We start from the raw sequence: 16,907 nt of genomic DNA on the forward strand, positions 1-16,907 counted from the left end.
CTTTAACTTTCATGGGGTGCAGTGGAGCTCTCAGAATTTTGAATATTTTGTATATTTTTGCTTTATTCTTACCTTCAAAAATCATGGAAATATTGACCAAATCCCTATCAGATGTTCTCAAGGTGATGGATCATTTCATCACATGAACGTCTTCTGACCTTGTAAGCAGGGACAGCTGGGGATCAGCAGCACAGGAAGAGAGCTCCATTAATGGGATAAGCAGATTGAACATTGGCGCAGACTGCTTCTGACGTCCGTGTACAAGGAACTGTTGCTTTACATAAAGTAATATGGATGCACTTCTCTGGTTATTATGTTTTTATTTGGTAAGAGAAACGATCTATGGGCAATTCTGTCACCAAGTAAAGGTGATATAGGAAAAGTTTTGGTTGATGCACATGTTCACGTGAACAATAGAAAATATGTAATTGACATGGGGTTTGAAACTGCGGTTAGTGAAGAATATGTTGGCTGGTTATTTAGCAGATTTTCTTTGCACTTCTGAAGAGCTGTTTGTATATATAATATATATAATAAGCTTTATCTATGCCAAAGTGGTGGAAAATCCTATTCCTGCCTTCTAGCTCAAATATGGTAACATTTTCCGCCATCTTAGGCTACTTTCACACTTTAGCGTTTTAGTTTTCCGGTATTGAGATCCTTGATAGGGGCTCAATACCGGGGGAAAAAAACGCTTCAGTTTTGTCACCATTCATTGTCAATAGGGACAAAACTGAACAGAATGGAATGCTCAAAAATGCATTCTGTTCCGTTGCGTTCCCATACCAGAGAGCAAACCGCAACATGTTGTAGTTTGCTTTCCGTCCTGGGATGCGGAGCAAGATCCTGCATGACCCCCAATTCAAGGCAATGGGGACGGATCCGTTTTCTCTGCCACAATAGAAAACAGATCCAACCCCCAAAGACTTTCAAAGGAGTTCATGACGGATCCGTGTTGGCAATGTTAAAGAATACAACCGGATCCGTTCATAACGGATGCAGATGGTTGTATTATCAGTAACGGAAGCGTTTTTGCTGAAACTTGCCGGATCCAGCAAAAACGCTAGTGTGAAAGGGCATCTGTCGGCAGATTTTTGCTTATGGAGATGGCTTACCTGTTGCATGTGCGCTTGGCAGCTGAAGGCATCAGTGTTGGTCCCATGTTCATATGTGCCCGCATGGCTGAGAAAAATGATGTTTTAATATATGCAAATGAGCCTCTAGGAGCAACGAGGACATGGCAGTTGCAGAGAAAGTGGATCCTCGGAAACACCCCGATTGCTCCTAGAGGCTCGTTTACGTATATTAAAACATTTTTATAAGCAATGTGGGCACATATGAACATGGGACCAATACAGATGCCTTCAGCTGCCAAAGCTATAAGCCTGTCAACAGATGCCCTTGAGGGTCCATTCACATGTTCATATGTGTTTTGTGGATCCGCAAAACACGGACACCAGCGATGTGCGTTATGCATTTTGCGGACCGCACATCGCCGGCAATCTCATAGAAAATGCCTTTTCTTGTCCGCAATTGCGGACAAGAATAGGACATGTTCTATTTTTTTGCGGAACGGAAGTGCGGAACCGCAAATGCGGATGCGGACAGCACATTCCGGCCCCATTGAAAATGAATGGGTTCGCATGTGTTCCGCAAAATTTCGGAACGGATGCGGACCCATTTTGCGGACGTGTGAATGGACCCTTAAGATGGCAGAAAATGTTACCATCTAATGACAGATGCCTTTTTAAAAATAGATTTGGGATTTACTTTGCATTGTGTTTTTCCTGTCTCCTTTTATAGGGTAACACTTTTTTGTCTTCATCATTGCAGAATTCTTTTAATCGTTCAACAGCACTTGTCGGAGCCTGTAAGTCTTCTCTAAGTATTCAGGGAATTGTAAAATGTAAAGGATATGTTAGCACCAACAAACCAAAAGTAAAAGATGCTGTGCAGGTAATTTTCCCTGTTGCTCTTAAAACATACAGTGGTGGCCAAAAGTATGTGAATAATTGAACTTTGCATGTATTAAATAACTAGCGCAAGAAGCCTTCTAACCCAGGCTAATGTGACAGATTGCTATAAATGACTACCCTGGCCACATAGGGGGAGAAGAATGTTTTTACCATACAAGTGGCATAAAAAAGTCGCAGATTATGGAGCACACTATATTTGCTCCATAATGTGCAACTTTTTGAACTTCTCAACAACATAGTAACATAGTTTATAAGGCTGAAAAAAGAAATTTGTCCATCCAGTTCAGCCTGTGTTATCCTGCAAGTTGATCCAGAGGAGTTTTTTTTTTTAAACCCTGTGATGTAGAAGCCAATTTTCCTCATTTTAGGGGGGAAAAATTCCAATCAGGCAATCAGAATAACTCCCTGGATCAACGACCCCTCTCTAGTAGCTATAGCCTGTAATATTATTACGCTCCAGAAATACATCCAGGCCCCTCTTGAATTCCTTTATTGTACTCACCATCACCACCTCCTCAGGCAGAGAGTTCCATAGTCTCACTGCTCTTACCATAAAGAATCCGTTTGTGTACAAACCTTCTTTCCTCCAGACGCAGAGGATGTCCCCTCATCACAGTCCTGGGGATAAATAGATGATGGGATAGATCTCTGTACTGACCCTTGATATATTTATACATAGTTATTAGATCTCCCCTCAGTCGTCTTTTCTAAAGTGAATAACCCTAATTTTGATAATCTTTCAGGGTACTGTAGTTGCCCCATTCCAGTTATTACTTTAGTTGCCCTCCTCTGGACCCTCTCCAGCTCTGCTATGTCTGCCTTGTTCACAGGAGCCCAGAACTGTACACAGTACTCCATGTGTGGTCTGACTAGCGATTTGTAAAGTGGTAGGACTATGTTCTCATCACGGGCATCTATGCCCCTTCTGATGCAACCCATTATCTTATTGGACATGGCAGCTGCTGCCTGACACTGGTTTCTACAGCTTAGTTTGCTGTTTTCTAAAATTCTTAAAGTTTTGGGCTATAGAGATGCGGACATGCACGGCTAGATCGCCGCTAGCATGTCCGCAATATACCGGTCCTATAGGGCTGTGTGCTTTTATTTTCTTTAAAAAAAGATTTTATAGATATGTAAATTAGTCTTGTAGGTGCCCAAGGAGCTGTACGAACCTTCCTGTGCCCAGCCACGCCCGCCTGTGAAGGAGCCCAGCACCGCCTATGTCCTCCGAATCTCCTCCTTTTATCACCGATAGATTGCCGTAATCTTGCAATGCGCGAGCTAGCGCATGCGCAGTTCTTTCCCTGAGGCTGATGCCAGCACAGGGAAGGAACACTATACCGGCACTGCGCATGCGCGAGCTCGCGCATCAGGAGATTACGGCAATCTATCGTTGATGAAAGGAGGAGATTCGGAGGACATAGGCGGTGCTGGGCTCCTTCACAGGTGGGCGTGGCTGGGCACAGGAAGGTTCGTAGAGCCCCTTGGGCACATACAAGACTAATTTACATATCTCTAAAATCCATATGAGCCAAGTTTACTAAGAGGCCTGCCTCTTAAGGGATTATCCTATGAATAATGTAAATAATGAAAAACATACATAATCTAGTACGCGGCAACCTCTTCCTAACAAAGCTAGAACCAGCCCTGTACCTCACATGGATCCAGAGATCTTCCCATTCATTGCTCCAATTGTTCTGCTAGACTTATTTCAAGCTGTCAGCTTAAGGGGCGTGTCCTTTCTCGGTGAGCGGGATAGAGCCGGCATTCTCAACCTGCAGCCCTCCAGCTGTTGTAAAACTACAACTCCCACCATGCCTTTCTGAAGGCTGATAGCTGTGGGCTTTCCGGGAATGATGGGAGTTGTAGTTTTGCAACAGCTGGAGGGCCGCAGGTTGAGCATGCCTGGGATAAAGAAATTAGAAATAGAGTAAACAGCAGGTGGCGCTATACAGATAGATTTCATTGAATAACTCGGTAGTTATATTACATTTTTAAATAACTGAATTTGGCACATCTTACTCCAGCAGACTTTTTACCGAAGTCTAACAAAATCCAGTCATAGTATATCTCCCCCATACAATGTGTATAGACCACATGCCTCCGCCAATACTAATTATTTGAGCTATTTTAAATTCAAAGGCACAAAATGTTTCTGAAGATTTCAGACCATGAATTTTTGCTGGTGGATCACGTGGGAGCATTATTGCGTTCTGTTCTATTTACGTGTGTAGCTTTTCCACAGCTGCCATATTGACTTTGAAAGTAAAACCGTCATTAAAAGTTAAAGGTTCCACCCCTGCAGCTATAGTTTTTTGTTGTTGTTTTTTTTTGCTCTATTGCATCTGTTCCCTATTTCTTGTAACTTCCCTGCCAGCCCTTCCATGCGGCTATCCGGCCTGCAATCGAGAGGACCCTTTCTCCCTTTTTGAGGCTTGAAGGGTGCATACTCCCCGGGTCCGACTGCCTGAGTGAACGGCCAGGGCCGCTGCATAGTGTAGTCCCCGTCTCCGGGCCTGGTATGTTAAAGCTGTAGACAGGTCATAGTCAGCTCCAGGCATTTCATGCCATAACCCTGTTATTTTTCTGCTCTCCCCCCTGCACACCTATTCGGTGTACTGCAGCTTCCCAGGTCCAACTTGCAGTGCGGGGGGCCTGGTGTTGTGCAGGAGGCAGCGCTCAGAGCTCCTACTTTCTGGCTGTCCCTTCCCTTTTGCCCTGCACCCATCCGCCTCCTCCCTAGTATACCAATCCAGATGGCCAGTCTGGTGGGCTTACTGGTGTCTTCCCTCCAGCATCCGGATAAGCGCATAGGGACTACGTGCCGTGGCTGCTTGTCCCGACTAACAGTGCGAGCAGCTGGGGCAGCCACATACTTCATTCCCCAGCCAATGTGTATTCTGAGTCCCTGATGCACACACAGTGAAACCAAATAAAAGAAAACCACTGTTAAACAGTTAAAGGGGTTCCTAACCTCCACGATTATTTTCTTTACAAACAGGGCGGCATGGGATTGGTTTGTCAGCATTTTGTAAAGAAAACCACTTTAAAGGCGTTGACCAATTTAGACTGATATTTCAATGTGAGCATACTTTACTTTGTACTGTTCACCTGCTGTATGAAGGCATCGCCCGTATTGGCAGTGTAAACACATTGGGTAACCTCCACATCCATAGGCTGTAAGCTTTTCCTTGCTTCCAGTAGTTTGGTGTAGGCTCTGAAAGCCAAGTGGATGCATCTGACGCATGCACAGATACAGTGGATTCTTCCTGTACCTGCGCATGCACTGGATGCGTCCACTTGTCATTCAGCGTATGCATCAAACTACTTTAAGCTAAGCACAGCCCAAGGAAGTCACATAACTGCCACCAGGAGGATGCCCAGTCTTTATGTTTACACCACCAATACTGGGGCAGCTGTGGGTCAGTGTGAAGTCATGTATGCTTGCATTGAGCATACTTGGCATTTTTAGAAATGGCCAACCACTTCAATACATAGTAACGTTCATGAAGTTCTTATGTATTCTATATATATTAAGATATATATAATAATAATAATAAAATAAAGGGGGATGACAATATATTGTTTCTCTCTTTTTTAATCTGTATTTCCTATATTTTATAGGCTATAAAAAGAGATCTTCTTAATACTGTATCAGACCGTTGTGAAATTCTGTTTGAGGATATCATCCTTAGTGGATCCCAGCAAGGTAAGCAGCAGTGTTTAGCACTGATATACTTAAAGGGGTTTTCCGAGACTTTATAACTGATGAGCTGGATAGGTCATCAGTATCTGATCGGTGGGGGTCTGACACCTGGGACCCCCACCAATCAGCGGTTTGAGAAGGCAGCAGCACTCGCAGTAGCACCACAACCTTCTTTCAGCTTTTCCTAGGCAGAGTGATGACACGTTCATCGGTCACATGGCCTAGGAGCAGCTCAGCCCCATAGAAGTCAATGGGGCTGAGCGTGATACCAAGCACAGCCAGTATACAATGTACTTTGCTGTGCTTGGTAAGCATGGAGAAGGCCGTGACACTCACAGGAGCGCTGGTGCCTTCTCAAACAGCTGATCGGTGGGGGTCCTGGGTGTCGGACCCCACTGATCAGATACTGATGACCTATCCAGAGGATAGGTCATCAGTTATAAAGAGGAAGAGTAGATGAGCTGCTCTAAAGGGCCTTTAAAAAATGAAAGTAGCATCCTGATTAGCCTGCTCCTGTACTTTTTCTTTACACTAGTATCGATAATCCCCCACCATTATTTAGTATAATCGTGTAATGTTCGATCTTGTTTCTTATAGAGCCTGAGAAGACACCTTCTCCTCTTCCTCAGCGTGTATTTATTCCCATCCCTGGCGCAAACGTAATGCTTTGTGACTATGTTTTTGGAGATGAGACAGAAGAAGACTTGAAAAATCGATTCCTTGAGATGTTAGATCAGGAAGTGGATTATAAAGCTCTAACGTTTGTAGAGGAGACGGATAACCAGGACACACATGGTATGTACAGTAACAACAAAAACAACGTTAGTGTAGTATTTTGTTCATCTTATAGCAGTTTCCCAAAACATAATGCCGATTTTTAGTCTTGGATGGATCTATGCAATTTCTTTTCACATTTAGAGACACATGATAACCAGTCCTATAATATATAAAGACATCCATTGATGTAAGGCAGTTTTTTATCTTCTAAATGATTGACTCTTACTAAATATATCTTCTCATTGTTTGACTGCAAGGTCTACAAGGAGTTTGGCAACAAAATGAAGCAACAGTATCCAAGCTACTTTATCTTTTAAAATTCCACCAATAGAATACAATCTAACCATACAATCAGTACATAGGCAAATGCTCAATACATATATCATGTCTCCAAAGATAGTGCTTGCAAATACATAGAAAACTACAATAATTGTTGCATCCAGGATATAAACAGAGTCTACTGACCTATGCAGCATCTGAAAGTTAGATCACATTGTATACTGAAGAAACCAAAATAATATAAAATGGGAAGGGGAGTGGGAGAGAAGGGGAGGGTTAGGTATAATGGGCTGATTTGAAACAATAGGAATAATAAGATAAGGTCAAGAAAGTCGAATAACAGTATTGGAAGGATGAAGTGGTGTCCACCTCATTTGTGGGTGCGACACTGCTATATCGCTACTTTGTTAACCCAGACACAGAACCTCTGAACATGGACCATGGCGACCATACTCTATTAAATTTATTATGATTACAAAACTCCCAATAAGAAATTTACTCCGATCGGTATAACTGGTCAACCTTAGCAGTCCATTGGGTTAAAGTGGGGGACACGGAGGACTTTGATGGTGCAGATATCATAGAACAGCTACTTTTTCATCCAAAGCAGGGATGGCCCACCAGCTGTTGCAAAACTACAACTCTCATCATGCCCAGACAGCCTACAGCTATCAAGGCATATTGGGAGTTGTAGGTTTGCAACAGCTGGAGGGGGCCGCAGGTTGTGCATTCTTGATCTTTCACACATACTTAACCCCTTAAAGACTTGGCCTATTTCCATTTTTCCATTTTGGATTTTTCCTACCCACGTTCCAATAGCCATAACTTTTTTATTTTTCCGTTAACATAGCTATAGAGGGGTTATTTTCCCCAACGCCTCCACAACGGCACTTACAGGATGGTGTCCCCGCCCCCAGGACAGGAAACAACGCAGGAGCACATGATTTAAAAGGCCTCCTCCCTATACCTATTCCTTCGTTGTTTCCTGTCCTCGGGATGCGTGGGAGCCTCTCCTGCAGTGCCAGGAATGTATGTTTATTTCGCCCAGCCTTGCTTCTTCCCCACATTATGTGAGAGGGCTGGTGCAGGGAACGGGTACCCCGGGGACGGGCTGCCTCCCTTACCCGTTCCTCGGAGTAAGCCCTGCGTGCAGGCATCCCCGGGCTCGCGATATTCCCAGGTAAGGGGAAATTGCATGGGATCCTGACCCATGACATCACCAGGCGAGATTCTCCTTGGGCAAGAGAATCTTGCATTAAGCCGGCTGAACAAGCGTGTGCTCACTGCCTGCAGTCCTGCTTGCCCCCGTGGATACTGACGCCGCAAGAAAGCCTGGAGATCCCGCTGCCTCTGCCCTCAGCCCAGTAAGCCTCCTCCCCTGGGGGACTTATTTATTCTATCATTTCTGTGTCTTTTAGTCTGCACAGCTCCTTGGGTATTATTGGTGGCAGTGAAATTCCACCCTGGTGAAGGTGGTGGCCTTTTAAATATTCATGGCCCTATAGCCCTTTTTTTATTTAAATCTTAGAGCACTGAGACCATGGCGCCTAAACCAGCCAGTGGAGATTCAGGACGCAGAAAGTACGCCATCTGCAGCAAGTCCTTTTCCTCTAGATCTAAAAAAGCCTTATGTCAGAAGTGCACCGAAAATGTGGTTACAGAGGAGTCGCCTTCCTTCCTTGATTCCTTGAGAGCTATGATTAAGGAGGAAGTTAATGCAGCAGTGGTCTTAAGAATTGCACCACAATCCCCACGTCCATCCAGGTCTCAGAGATCCCATACTTCTGAGGTGGCATTTGCTCTGGATGAGGGAGATTTATTATCTGATCCAGACTCTGCTTCCTCAGATGACGGTTCGGGTAGACTTTTGTTTCTCCCGGAAGAAACAGACGGTCTTCTAAAGACCATTAAAGCCACCATGGATATTGAAGATGTAAAGGAAGCCCACTCTATTCAGGATCAGATGTTCCAGGGTCTGGGAGAAAGAAGGAGAAGGGTCGTCCCCATCCATAATAACATTAAGTCTCTGATATCCATAGAGTGGACAAATCCTGAAAGGAGAACAGCTGTAACAAACTCCTTTAAAATAAAATATCCTTTTGCAGAGACTGAGTCTAATCTGTGGGACAAGGTGCCAAAGGTTGATGCCCCAGTTGCCCGCATTTCTAAAAAAAAAAGAAAAAACTCTCTCCTGTTCGAAGATATGGGGCTCTTACAAGATCCCATGGACAAGAAATCGGATAGTTTATTTTAAAAAAAGCCTGGGAGACAAATACAGCTATGCTGTGCCGTAGTATTGCTTCTACCTGTACAGCCAGAACACTGTCTGTCTGGCTTAATCAGTTAGAGGACCACTTAGCTGCGGGTACCCCAAGGGAAGAGATCTTAGCCGACGCGTCGGCTGACTTAGTCAAATTTTCCGCCAGGTCAGCCGCTCTGTCTAATGCGGCTTGTAGAGCGATCTGGCTTCGGTCATGGTCGGGTGACGCAAGTTCAAAAAGCCGCCTGTGCTCAATCCCCTTGGAGGGAGATAGATTGTTTGGCTCAGGGTTAGATGATATCCTAGAGAAGGCCTCTGATAAGAAAAAAGGATTTCCTTTGGAAAGCCGTTATTTTCATCAGAGGTGATCCTTTCAGAACCAAAAAAGAACAAGACTGGATCAAAAGAAGGATCAAGGAATTGGCAGCCTTTAGGGGCAGAGGAAGAGGATTCTTATTTAATCCTGAGAGCTCCTCCTGTCCCACCTAATGATGCCAGAGGTCAGGTAGGAGGCAGGGTAACAGGCTTCACCTCAGCCTGGGAACAAATGGGAGCCTCCCCGTGGGTATTAACTACCCTAAAAGAAGGTTTAAGACTGGAGTTTTTATACCCTCCTCCAGATCGATTTATAATAAACAAAAAACTGTCTCAAAAACAAAGACAGTCATGTTTAAAATCAGAAATGTCTTCCCTGGTAGAAAGAGTTCTCCTTCCAGTCCCAGAAGATCAGTGCGGCAAGGGTTTCTATTCTCCTTTATTTCTGGTACAAAAGCAAAACAGATCCTTCCGTTTAATAATATATTTTAAATCCCTGAACAAATCCATTGTCTACAAGTAGTTCAAGATGGAGACTATAAAATCAACCATCAACTTGCTCCCTCAAAATTGTTACATGGTAACGATGGATCTCCAGGATGCTTACTATCATGTTCCGATATATCCACTTCATCAGAAATATTTAAGGATTGCTGTTTTCATAGGAGAACATCTAAGCCATTTCCAGTTTAGAGCTCTTCCATTTGGTCTCTCCTCAGCCCCACGATATTTTCTAAGATATTGTCAGAGGTCACAAAATATTTACATCTGAAAGAGATTCTAATTGTACCTTATCTGGACGACTTCCTGATTGCGTCGACCTCAGAAGAGATTCTGTGATCCCACCTCTTTCTGGTTCAGAAATGCTTTACCATCCTGGGGTGGATCATAAACTTCAAGTCAGACCTGTCCCCAGACAGAAGAAAGATCTTCCTGGGAGTACTCTTAGACTCTCGTCTACTAATGTCCTTTTTACCTATAGAGAAGAGAAACAGTCTACTTCAAAAAGTCTCTCGTTTCTGCAACCAAAGGACTACCTCCATCAGGAATATCATGACTATATCTTATCCTTCTGGGACGGAACAAATTCCGCTCTAGAAAAGCGTATTTACATTCCCAATGCCGTAAAGAAGTCCCTGATGTGGTGGAGAATGGGGAAGAACTTGCAGACGGGGGTTCATTGGCGACAAGGGAGACAAATGATAATAACCACAGATGCCAGCAGCTCAGGATGCGGGGGGCATGCCGAGGGAAAGATAGTCCAGGGCAGATGGGGAGCAGCCATGTTACAGGCTTTTTCCAATTTAAAAGAACTCACTGTCATCTACAAGGTCATTACTTCCCTTCACACTCCCTCATCTCCAAAACACATAAAGGTGTTATCAGTAAACACCACAGCTGTTGTTTACCTGAACAGGCAGGAAGGGACAAGAAGCTGCTCTCTGGGGTCAGTCTCTCGCAACATTTTTCTTTGGGCAGAATAAAATGTAATATCTTTAACTGCGGTCGATGTCAAAGCAGAAGACAATATAGTAGCCGACTTCCTCAGCCGCAGAACTTTGAAGGAAGGAGAATGGTCCCTAAATTCTCAAATATTCCAGATGATATGTGAAAGATGGGGAATACCAGACCTAGATCTATTCGCCAGAAGGGTCAACAGACAGACCAGAAAATTTTGCTCCTTCTCCCATCAGAATCAACCTTTATGGATAGATGCTCTATCCCAGCTTTGGCCGAAGACGCTATTTTATGCGTTCCCTCCCTTCAGTTTGTTTCCAAGAACTCTGATGAAGGTAGAGGAGTAAGGGGCTCAAGTAGTTTTCATTGCTCCATTTTGGCCAAGAAGGTCTTGGTTCCCCCTGCTGCTCCTGCTGTCTGCGGGAATATTCTGGACCTTGCGTTCGATCCTGGATCTTCTCCATCAAGGTCCGGTATTTCATCCAAGAGCCAGCTCAACTTGACGGCCTGGCGACTGAACGCCTCGCCTTGAAGAAGAAAGGGTTGTCGGATGATGTCATTGCCACTTTAATGTTGGGTCGCAAGCCTATAACATCCAAAATCTATTTAAGAACCTGGAACACTTTTTTATCCTTCTGAAATAATAGCCTTTATCCATACATCCCTCAGATTCTTGGTTTCTTACAGGCAGGATTGGATAAAGGTCTTTGGCCTGCTACACTCAAAGTACAGATATCAGCTTTAAGTGCTTTTCTAGATAGAAAGTGGCAGACTCGCCTCTTATTAAACATTTTTTAAAGGCGGCTACGAGAAGGTTGCCTACTATCCGTTCAGTTATTCCACCCTGGGACCTAAACTTAGTCCACTCAGCCTTGATGGAAACTCCATTTGAACCAGTGGACCGGATTCATTGGAAACTACTTACCTACAAAACAGTTTTTCTAGTAGCAATAACAACTGCAAGAAGGATTGGAGAAATCCAGGCGTTTTCCTGCAAACCTCCATATCTTACGGTCCTGGACGATCGTATAATTCTCAGGCATTGTTCTTCCTTCCCAAGGTTGTCTCCAGGTTTCATTGTGAACAGGAAATATCATTGCCTTCCTTTTGTCCATTTCCAACTACTGAAAGAGATACAAAATTCCACCACCTGGATGTTAGAATAAGCGTGTTATCTTAGGCTACTTTCACACTGGCGTTTTGAATTCTGTTTGTGAGATCTGTTTCAGGGATCTCACAAACGTTTCAAAACGGATCAGTTCAGCCCCAATGCATTCTGAATGGATAAGGATACGTTCAGAATGCATCAGTTTGGCTCCGTTCCGCCTCCATTCCGCTCTGAATGCGGACAGTGTTTTGGTGTCCGCCTGGCGATGCAGAGCCAAACTGATCCGTCCTGACTTACAATGTAAGTCAATGGGGACGGATCCGTTTTCACTGACACAATATGGTGCAATTGAAAACGGATCCGTCTCCCATTGACTTTCAATGTAAGTCAGGACGGATCCGTAATGCAAACAGATCCGTTCTGAACGGATACAAGCGTTTGCATTATAGGTGCGGATCCGTCTGTGCAGATACCAAACGGATCCGCACCTAACGCAGGTGTGAAAGTTGCCTTACCTGGATGCCACAAATAGTTTCAGACAATCGGATCAGCTCTTCCTCCAATAACAAGGTCCTAACAAGGGAAAGGCGGCCAGCAAATTATCCATAGCAAGATGGATCAGGGATGTTATTTCCTTAGCCTATGTCCAGAAGGATCTCCATCCCCCTGCCGGAATAAGAGCTCACTCAACTAGGATTGTGTCATCCTCCTGGGCAGAGTCTGCTTCAGTTTCGCTGGACCAGATCTGTAGAGCAGCTACGTGGGCAAACCCTGTGACTTTTTTCAATCATTACAAACTAGATATTCTTATGAACCGGGATTTGTCTTTTGGTCGTAGAATCCTTTTTGCTGTTGTCCCTGCCTAGAGTTGATTACTCTGTTAATCCTCCTGTAAGTGCCGTTGTGGAGGCTCCGGGGAAAAGGGTTATTTACTCTTACCGGAAATAGGTTTTTCCAATAGCCTCCACAACGGCACTGGGGTTTCCCTCCCTTTTGTTCTTATTTCCGTTTTTTGTCAAATGATGTAATCACTTCCGTGTCTTCTTTTATTGACTGAATAGGTAAGGGGAGGAGGCCCTGTAAATCATGTCCTCCTGCATTGTTTCCTGTCCTGGGGGCTGGGACACCCTCCTGTAAGTGCCGCGGTGGAGGCTATTGGAAAAATCAATTACTGATAAGAGTATTTAACCCTTTTTTGCGGGACAAGATGCATTTTTTAATGCCACCATTTAATTTACCTTGTCTTGTATTAGAAAACTGGGGAAAAAAAATCTGTGTGGCAAAATTGAAAAGAAAACTGATTTCTGGCAAGGTTTTTGGGGTTTTGACATCACAGCGTTCACAATGTACTAAAAATTACCTGCGGCTAAATACAAATGCGGCAATTCCAAACTTCAAAATTTTCTTTGCATCACCATATTCTGACAACCATGACTTTTTATATTTCAGTCTACAGAGCTGTATGAGGGCTTGTTTTTTGCATAACAAACTGTAGTTTTTATTGATACTATTTTTGTAGTATGTAAGACTTTTTGATCACCGTTATTCAATCTTTTTTTAAATATTTTAATAGTTCAGATATTTTCGGATGCGGTTATACCTAATATGTTTATTTTTTTATTGTTTATATATTCTTATATGTTAAATTGAAAAAGGGGGGTGATTTAAACTTTTAATATATTGTTGGGGGTTTTTTGTTTTGTTTTTTTTAACTTTTTTAAACTTTTTTTTTAAATAACTATTAGCCCCCTTAGGGGCCAAGTACATGGGATCTTTTGATCCCCTTTCCTATGCACCCTAATAGCGATCTATTAGGGTGAATAGGATTTTTACACTCTCTGTTCTGATCTATGCCTCGTGCATAGCTTAGCATGGGGAATGCCATGGCAGACCTGGATAGCTTCAGCAGTCTTCAGGCTGCCATGACAACCAATTGGAGCCCCGTGATTTCACTGCTGGGGCTCCGATCGGAAGGAAGACGGAGCCACATCCCTCTGCTTAAATTCACAGGTGCCGCGATCGGCGTTGATTGCTGCCCCTGAGGGGTTAAATGACATGGGCGGCGCGATAGTCTATTGTGGATTTTGAGATGTGTTTAGGGTCATTATCCATTTGTAGAAGCCATCTTCTTTTCAGCTTCATCTTTTTTACAGTTTGTGTTATGTTTGCTTCCAGAATTTGCTGGAATTTCATTGAATCTATTCTTCCTTCTACCTATAAAATATTCCCTGTGCCATTGGCTGCAACACAACCCCAAAGCATGATTGATCCACCCCATGCTTAATTGTTAGAGAGGTGTTTTTTATTAAATTCTGTGCCCTTTTTTCTCCAAACATACCTTTGCTCAACCCATGGAGGTCTGGATTTGGAGTCACACTCAAAATCAAAGTGGAAAAACACACTACAGGCTGATCCAACTTTGATGTGATGTCCTTAAAACAAGTCAAAATGAGGCTCAGTAGTGTGTGTGGCCTCGACGTGCCTGTATGACCTCCCTACAACGCCTGTGCATGCTCCTGATGAGGTGGTGGACGGTCTCCTGAGGGATCTCCTCCCAGACCTGGACTAAAGCATCTGCCAACTCCTGGACAGTCTTTTGGTGGATATAGCGAGACATGATGTCCCAGATGTGCTCAATTGGATTCAGGTCTGGGGAACGGGCGGGCCAGTCCATAGCATCAATGCCTTCGTCTTGCAGGAACTGCTGACACACTCCAGCCACATGAGGTCTAGCATTGTCTTGCATTAGGAGGAACCCAGGGCCAACCGCACCAGCATATGGTCTCACAAGGGGTCTGAAGATCTCATCTCGGTTCCTAATGGCAGTCAGGCTACCTCTGGCAAGCACATGGAGGGCTGTGCGGCCCTCCAAAGAAATGCCACCCCACACCATTACTGACCCAATGCTAAACCAGTCATGTTGGAGGATGTTGCAGGCAGCAGAACGTTCTCCACGGCGTCTCAAGACTCTGTCACGTCTGTCACATGTGCTCAGTGTGAACCTGCTTTCATCTGTGAAGAGCACAGGGCGCCAGTGGCGAATTTGCCAATCTTGGTGTTCTCTGGCAAATGCCAAACGTCCTGCACGGCGTTGGGCTGTAAGCACAACCCCCACCTGTGGACGTCGGGCCCTCATATCACCCTCATGGAGTCTGTTTCTGACCGTTTGAGCAGACACATGCACATTTGTGGCCTGCTGGAGGTCATTTTGCAGGGCTCTGGCAGTGCTCCTCCTGTTCCTCCTTGCACAAAGGCGGAGGTAGCAGTCCTGCTGTTGGGTTGTTGCCCTCCTACGGCCTCCTCCACGTCTCCTGATGTACTGGCCTGTCTCCTGGTAGCGCCTTCATGCTCTGGACACTACGCTGACAGACACAGCAAACCTTCTTGCCACAGCTCGCATTGATGTGCCATCCTGGATAAGCTGCACTACCTGAGCCACTTGTGTGGGTTGTAGACTCCGTCTCATGCTACCACTAGAGTGAAAGCACCGCCAGCATTCAAAAGTGACCAAAACATCAGCCAGAAAGCATAGGAACTGAGAAATGGTCTGTGGTCACCACCTGCAGAACCACTCCTTTATTGAGGGTGTCTTGCTAATTGCCTATAATTTCCACCTGTTGTCTATCCCATTTGCACAACAGCATGTGAAATTGATTGTCACTCAGTGTTGCTTCCTAAGTGGACAGTTTGATTTCACAGAAGTGTGATTGACTTGGAGTTACATTGTGTTGTTTAAGTGTTCCTTTTATTTTTTTGAGCAGTGTATTTTAATCTCTTCGGTCCACAGGACTTGTTTTCAAAATGAATCAGGTTTGTTTAGATGTTATTTTGAAAACTTCTAATGCTGAATTTTGTGGTGAGGACACAGGAGAGGTTTTCTTCTGTTGACTGTTTCATGAAGGCCATATTTGTGCATATCTGCTGAACAGTAGAACAATGTACCACAACTCCAGAGTCTGCTAAATCTTCCTGAAGGTCTTTTGCAGTAAAGCGGGGGTTCTGGTTTGCCTATCTAGCAATCCTATGAGCAGCTGTCTCTGAAACTTTTCTTTGTCTTCTAGACCTTCTCTTGACCTCCACTGTTCCTGTTGAATGGAACCTGTCATCAACTTTATGCTGAACTCACTGAGGGCAGCATAAAATAGTGACAGAAATGCTGATTTCTCGTTAATGTCATTGGGGGACACAGCACCATGGGTATACACCCAGCTACAACTAGGAGGCGACACTAGATATCAAAAAGGTTGGCTCCGCCCAGGTGGGCTATACCCTCTCCACAGACACTAGGCTAATCAGTTTTAGTCTAGTGTCCGAAGGAGGTAGACATGACCTGCAGTTTTTTTTGCAAGTTTTGCTGCTTTTTTATTATTATTCTTTTATTTTATTTTATTCCTTTTTATTTTTGTCTGTAGGGCTCTGCCTGCTGCAGAATGGGGCTCCATCGTGGATAACCACTTTAGTTGCACCCCCTGTGGGCGCATACTTTGAGTACCTCGCCGGTCACCCAGTCCCCCATTACTGCATTCGCAGTGGCATGCCGGTAATCCCTTGTAAGTGTGAGTTTGCCGAAGAGGTGACCCTGAGTCGCCTGAAGACGCCGGGCGGTAAGTATTACCCCCTGCGTCCCTGTCCCATGGGGTCTCGAGTTAGTTTCCCTCCTTTGGCCAGGGGGTGGGTTTCACTTTATTTGGGGGGCCTGGGAAACCCTTCTCCTCCTGGCCACCCATGCCCCTCTCCGGCCTTTCCTTCTACCTCAGTCCCCGGTTTCTGCCGGTACTAGGCCGCATCTTCTCTGGCCTGTACTCGGGTCCCCGGTGAGCCTTTTGCCCCGTTTTTTTCCCCTCGCTGAGCGTCGCTCTTCCTCAGGAGCCCCTCATGCCTACTTTTTTCTTTCCGGAGGGCCCACGACCTTCCGCGGTTCCGTCCCGCTGACGGCTCACTTTTTTCAGCCGCTTCATTAATCGAGGCCCCAGCCTTTTCCTTGACTAGGCTGCATCCTCTTCCGCCCCCTTCTGGCTTCCCGGGCTT

At 44.7% G+C, this 16,907-nt stretch overlaps 1 protein-coding gene across 4 annotated transcripts in view; it reads left to right on the forward strand.

Annotated features, from left to right (window-relative positions):
• Positions 1–16,907, forward strand: part of ODR4 (odr-4 GPCR localization factor homolog) — a 115,869-nt gene that overhangs the window by 77,977 nt on the left and 20,985 nt on the right. For all 4 annotated transcript variants that reach the window (XM_040408452.1, XM_040408454.1, XM_040408455.1 and 1 more), the window contains 3 exons: positions 1,834–1,956; positions 5,601–5,685; positions 6,280–6,477. In XM_040408452.1, the coding sequence (XP_040264386.1) occupies positions 1,834–1,956; positions 5,601–5,685; positions 6,280–6,477 (406 nt within the window). The remainder of the gene's footprint in view (positions 1–1,833; positions 1,957–5,600; positions 5,686–6,279; positions 6,478–16,907) is intronic.

This window comes from Bufo bufo, chromosome 9 (genome assembly GCF_905171765.1).
Source record: "Bufo bufo chromosome 9, aBufBuf1.1, whole genome shotgun sequence".
Taxonomy (NCBI): Eukaryota; Metazoa; Chordata; class Amphibia; order Anura; family Bufonidae; genus Bufo; species Bufo bufo.